The sequence below is a fragment of the Rhynchophorus ferrugineus genome, unplaced genomic scaffold (genome assembly GCF_030347505.1).
Source record: "Rhynchophorus ferrugineus isolate W39M unplaced genomic scaffold, kcgeb_rfMv2 rfM4, whole genome shotgun sequence".
Taxonomy (NCBI): domain Eukaryota; kingdom Metazoa; phylum Arthropoda; class Insecta; order Coleoptera; family Curculionidae; genus Rhynchophorus; species Rhynchophorus ferrugineus.
Window position 1 is genome coordinate 54,037,124 of NW_027472583.1, and position 4,712 is coordinate 54,041,835.

The 4,712-nt window shown below is 34.0% G+C and overlaps 4 protein-coding genes across 4 annotated transcripts in view; 1 reads left to right on the plus strand and 3 right to left on the minus strand.

Annotated features, from left to right (window-relative positions):
* The window catches only part of Sec23 (transport protein Sec23), a 28,804-nt gene extending 28,722 nt beyond the window's left edge, over window positions 1-82 (minus strand). Inside the window, exon 1 of the mRNA XM_076402483.1 lies at window positions 54-82. The gene's annotated coding sequence lies outside the window, so the exon portion shown is untranslated. The remainder of the gene's footprint in view (window positions 1-53) is intronic.
* On the minus strand, window positions 45-1,541 carry LOC143196373 (solute carrier family 25 member 48). The gene is made up of 6 exons (XM_076404036.1): window positions 1,496-1,541; window positions 832-1,113; window positions 687-775; window positions 568-629; window positions 400-506; window positions 45-345 (listed from the first exon to the last, which is right to left on the minus strand). The coding sequence occupies exons 1-6, from the start codon at window positions 1,539-1,541 to the stop codon at window positions 107-109; spliced, it is 825 nt and encodes a 274-aa protein (XP_076260151.1). The 3' UTR covers window positions 45-106.
* On the plus strand, window positions 1,318-4,207 carry sav (scaffold protein salvador). The gene is made up of 9 exons (XM_076402485.1): window positions 1,318-1,774; window positions 1,843-2,050; window positions 2,108-2,264; window positions 2,314-2,441; window positions 2,491-2,639; window positions 3,045-3,225; window positions 3,277-3,470; window positions 3,519-3,651; window positions 3,704-4,207. Exons 1-9 carry the CDS (start codon window positions 1,684-1,686, stop codon window positions 3,762-3,764), a joined length of 1,302 nt encoding a protein of 433 aa, XP_076258600.1. The 5' UTR covers window positions 1,318-1,683; the 3' UTR covers window positions 3,765-4,207.
* Window positions 2,643-4,487, minus strand: LOC143195409 (uncharacterized). The gene is made up of 2 exons (XM_076402491.1): window positions 4,225-4,487; window positions 2,643-4,168 (listed from the first exon to the last, which is right to left on the minus strand). Exons 1-2 carry the CDS (start codon window positions 4,454-4,456, stop codon window positions 4,044-4,046), a joined length of 357 nt encoding a protein of 118 aa, XP_076258606.1. The 5' UTR covers window positions 4,457-4,487; the 3' UTR covers window positions 2,643-4,043.
* Window positions 4,488-4,712: the final 225 nt, after the last annotated feature.

Here is a 4,712-nt window from a genome sequence, read left to right on the forward strand (position 1 = left end):
TATCCTAACTATTATCGTCAATATATCGTAAGAGTAGTGGTGGGTGTAGATACTAATTGTCTTTTATTTAAATGAACACAAAAATTACATTGTATTGCTTCAGTGTTTATTTTGCCCCTAAAAATTCCATCGTCATTTCGTAACCAACAAACATCATCGCGTTAGCTGGGAACGCCCTCATTGTTATCACAGGTAATCCCTTCCAGAATATTCTATATCCCTCCTCCTGATACAGTTTCCGCGTGCAGTCCACAAAACCATTATACCTAGGATATATGGGGTCGTCCGCCTGAATTCTGGTTTTGATAACGTCCATTGGTAAAACGGATGATATTGATGCGATACCTGAAAAAGGCCAATCGTAGGATTATCATCATCTAAACTGTTTCGGATTGATACCTGCCCATCCGCCTGCCCATATCTTGTGATACCACTGGATGTCCTTTCTGGAATGTGGAAGCAGTCCCTCGTAAACCACAAAATAAATTCCACTCGTCGGAACATCTCTGAACAATTTTTGAAATGAAACGATGTTACGTTTTACGATATCTTAAGATTGTGGAATACCTAAATATCATGGGTAAAAATCCTTTGTATAATCCCCCCAGTCCATGATATTTTATGATCGTCTGAAACGCATCTATTGTCCCCTTGTACTCGATCGATTTGCTATTGTGTACCCATACCTGTGATTCTCTCGAATTAGTCTGTAGCCCTATCTTCACTAACTCCACGGGACACATAATCCCTGCTTGGAAAAACCCAGCGATACTTCCTAAATCAATCTTATGTCTTTACATTTGAGCCGAAAAAGTTTTTTTCCGAATTTACCTGCGCAGAATAAATTGAGGAAGTATTTGCATCGATCGTTAATGTGACTGGGTGCTCCAGGACCTTGTCCGTTGAGTGCGTGCATAGATATGCCATAAAAACCAAAGAAAATAGAATTGCTGGGGCCGTAGGCTATTAGTGGTGAGACCAGCCCTCGGTAAAAACCGAATATTCCTTCATAACGCAAGGTTTCTTTAAAGGCGGTCCAGAGCGACGCAGAGAAATTCTGCTGGCGAACTTTGATGGTGTCGAACGGGTAGCCGGTTACCACGCAGAGTACACCTAATAATCATAAAGTTACTTAAATATATGCAACCTTAAATATACAGTTTAAATATAATTAAATTTTTCTTTAATACACCTTCAAACATGACTTACACAATTGATCTTTAAATAAGATAACGTTATATATAACAAATTAATGGTTTGTTACGATTAGATTACCATAAATACATAAGATCAACTATAGTCAAATTAGAGCATGCGTATTTGAGGTTATGTGTAACGTCAAAAATAAACTTGGAAAAACTATATATTTTTGGAATGTAAACAATGAATTGTACGTGTGTGTAAACGTGAGGAGTTCGGTTTTTGCGTGAAATATTCGGAATTCTAACGGCACCGTCTCCCTTTACAATGAAATCTGTATTAACAGCTCACTTACCACCAACCCAGCCCGCTGTAAAATCAGCCAAAAAACCAGAGTTCATTCTCATGAATCATCGTAGGATTTAGGGGGTTGTTTTCATAGGTGCCGTTCCCTTTTGATATTTGGTTGAGCGATTTTAAGTAGTTGCCACTGTTACTCGACTCGCTTTACTTTAACGTAGTTGCCCGTGTTATTTTTCGACAATGTTATCAAGAAAGAATAAAGACCTAAGGGCTTTGAAGGAGGGTGTCGTTGGCAAATATGTCAAGAAAGACACACCGCCCGAAATGCCAAGTAAGTCAAACGTCAGAAAGTGGCATTTAAGGGTTGATTTATATCAGGGTTGCAATAAATTGTTTTAGTTATCAATGTTTGGACTACAGAACCAAGAAGGAGTTCCAATCAGAGCAGGTCTTCATTACCTGCACAAAATATTTATAGCAACACCCAAAACACAAGTAGTACTGTACAAAAATTTGGGAATCAAAAAACTACTATAAGTGATGTGGGGTTAGGAGCTCATGAGGGTAAATATACTCCTAGTGCTTCTGTGCCAGATTTGGCTACACGGTAAAGAATGCTGTTGTAAAAATTATGGTTATACTTTAATAAAAGATATCATTTTAGTTTTGCCAACTTGTCAGTAGGAATATCGTCTGACAGTAATTCTGTTAGTACAACAAATAATACTGTAAGACTCCCAAGTAATTCTGTTAATGTAAATAATGTCTCCCATCACATCTATGCTAATCATCCTTTGGGGAATGTATATGTTGACAATTCTGTAAGTAAATGACTTTGATTAAGATTTTTTTATGACTCACCTAAATTAGAGCAATGCCAACTATGTGGAAATTGATCAGATATATCCACTTGCTAATGACCACAATTCATATAAAGATACATATAATAGAACAAATTCTCCTATCTACCAGAACACAAGAGATAGCAGTGTCGCTAGGTAAGTGATAATAGAAAAAAGAGCTGGACTTTCTATACCGCTATTTTAGAACAAGTCAGGATCAAACTACACCTATTTATAGTAATACTCAGGTATCAACTAGGTTTAACAGATCTCAGTATCAGAGTGGTATGTCTTATGGTGAATCCCTAGGTCATCATATGGGTCATAACATAGGACGAAATGAAAATGCACAGGGTATGGATTTATTATCAAGACTTATTTATTGTATAAATGTTTTAAATATACACATTATTTTGATATGATATTTCAAACAGAAAGAAAATTTCAAGACATGCAATAATTGTTTAACCACTCTATCTCCAGGTCATTTGTGTGTTCTAGGTATATTATTATTATAAGGTAAAATTAAGAAGTTATTTTAATTATTTGCATATTATCTTTACAATTTTGGACACCAATTATCCGATAGACCTCTATTTTCCAACAGAAATATCATGATTGTTGGCTACAGGGGTATTTTAGTTTGAGAGTTGTTTTCTGTACAAAATTATGGTTTTGACATTGAAAATATGCAAAAATCATTTTTTTCAAAATTCTAGACCAGAATACCCCATTAAATATAATCATTATTCCATTCAGAAGCTTCTGAAGAACTTCCCCTGCCTCCTGGTTGGTCTGTTGACTATACTTTGAGAGGGCGCAAGTATTACATTGATCATAACACAAAAACCACTCACTGGTCGCATCCATTGGAGCGAGAAGGTTTACCCACTGGATGGCAGTGCATACAGAGTTCTATCTATGGAGTTTATTATGTGAAGTAGGTTAATTATTATTTGTTTGTATATATACATGTACATTTTAATTTTAGTCACATAACCAGACAGGCTCAGTATGAGCATCCTTGCTTAGTGCCATGTTATAACTATGGAAATTTTACTCCCCAATCATATCAAAGGTACTTACCAATGAGACCTACACATTATCAACCTCATAGTGTTTTAGTTCCTGCAAATCCGTATCTCTTAGAACAGATACCTCATTGGCTGAATGTCTATTTCGAAAGTAAGGTTATGTATTTTTTGAATATATTTTTATAATTATATATTTTAGCTAGTACTGAAGTAGATCATAAACTGAGATGGGATATGTTCAGATTAACTGAATTGGAATGCTATAATGCAATGCTTACAAGACTGTATAAGCAAGAATTGCAAAATATTGTTATGCGTTATGAATCTTATAGGTATTAATATATATAAAATGCCATTTAGGAAATTATCGTAATGTTTATCTAGATCTGCTTTAATGTTGGAGATGGAAAAGTACAGGACAAACCAAACCAACCAACAACTGTGATTAAAAACACAATGTATTATTGTTCCTATGTATTGTAAATTTTAAATACCAGGTTAAAATTACAACTTTTAGATTACAAAAATCTATTTATAGAACATTGAAAAGAAGGAATTCAGAGAGAAGAGTAATATTTACCTTTGGCTTGTTTTATATTTTGATTAATGTATATTTTTAGTGATTTTGATTAATGCATATTTTTTCTTCTCATAAAACATTTATGTTTGGTCTACTGTGACTACTGTTATTTATTTGCATCTTCATTTATTTGCAACTATAGTTTTAGTCTAGTTTTGGATCTGATATAGTTATGAGATCTCGAGGATCTGGCATGGGTTTGAATTTCATACCCTCAAATGTATATAAACGAACGTTTTTTGGATTAGTGTTCATAACATATTGTTGAACTAAAATACTTTGCATTTAATAAACCGCTTTATGTAGTATAACTTGTTATTATTACCTGGCGACAGCTTTACTAATTCGCCGTTTTCTAATACTTCGTAATATACTCTTTGATTACCGCCTCCTCTTCTAAAGCCACAGAAATAAAAAATCGTGATTCCAAGGAGGTTCCAAGCAGCAAAGGCGTATATTCTGGCCAATGTAAGTTGTGTCTTTTCTGGATTCTTTGTAAGACGTGATAAGGAATATTTTTTAAACAATTTAGCTACAAAATTTCGAAAAAACGACATAATTGACTTTAGAGGTTGACAGTTTAACAGAAATCTTTTTTTTCATCGACAGCTGATTAGATTGCTGTGTTCCAAATCTTGATGATATACTATTATACAATTTATATGCGTACAAAATATATTAACGCTTACTACATGTTCTGTTATTAAAGTTATGTAAATAAAAGTTTTTAAAGAATTCTTAAAGCAATTATTTGTAAGTCTATTCTTACTCCCTATTTTAAATTTTTTAAAACCTTTGATATTGGAACGTACT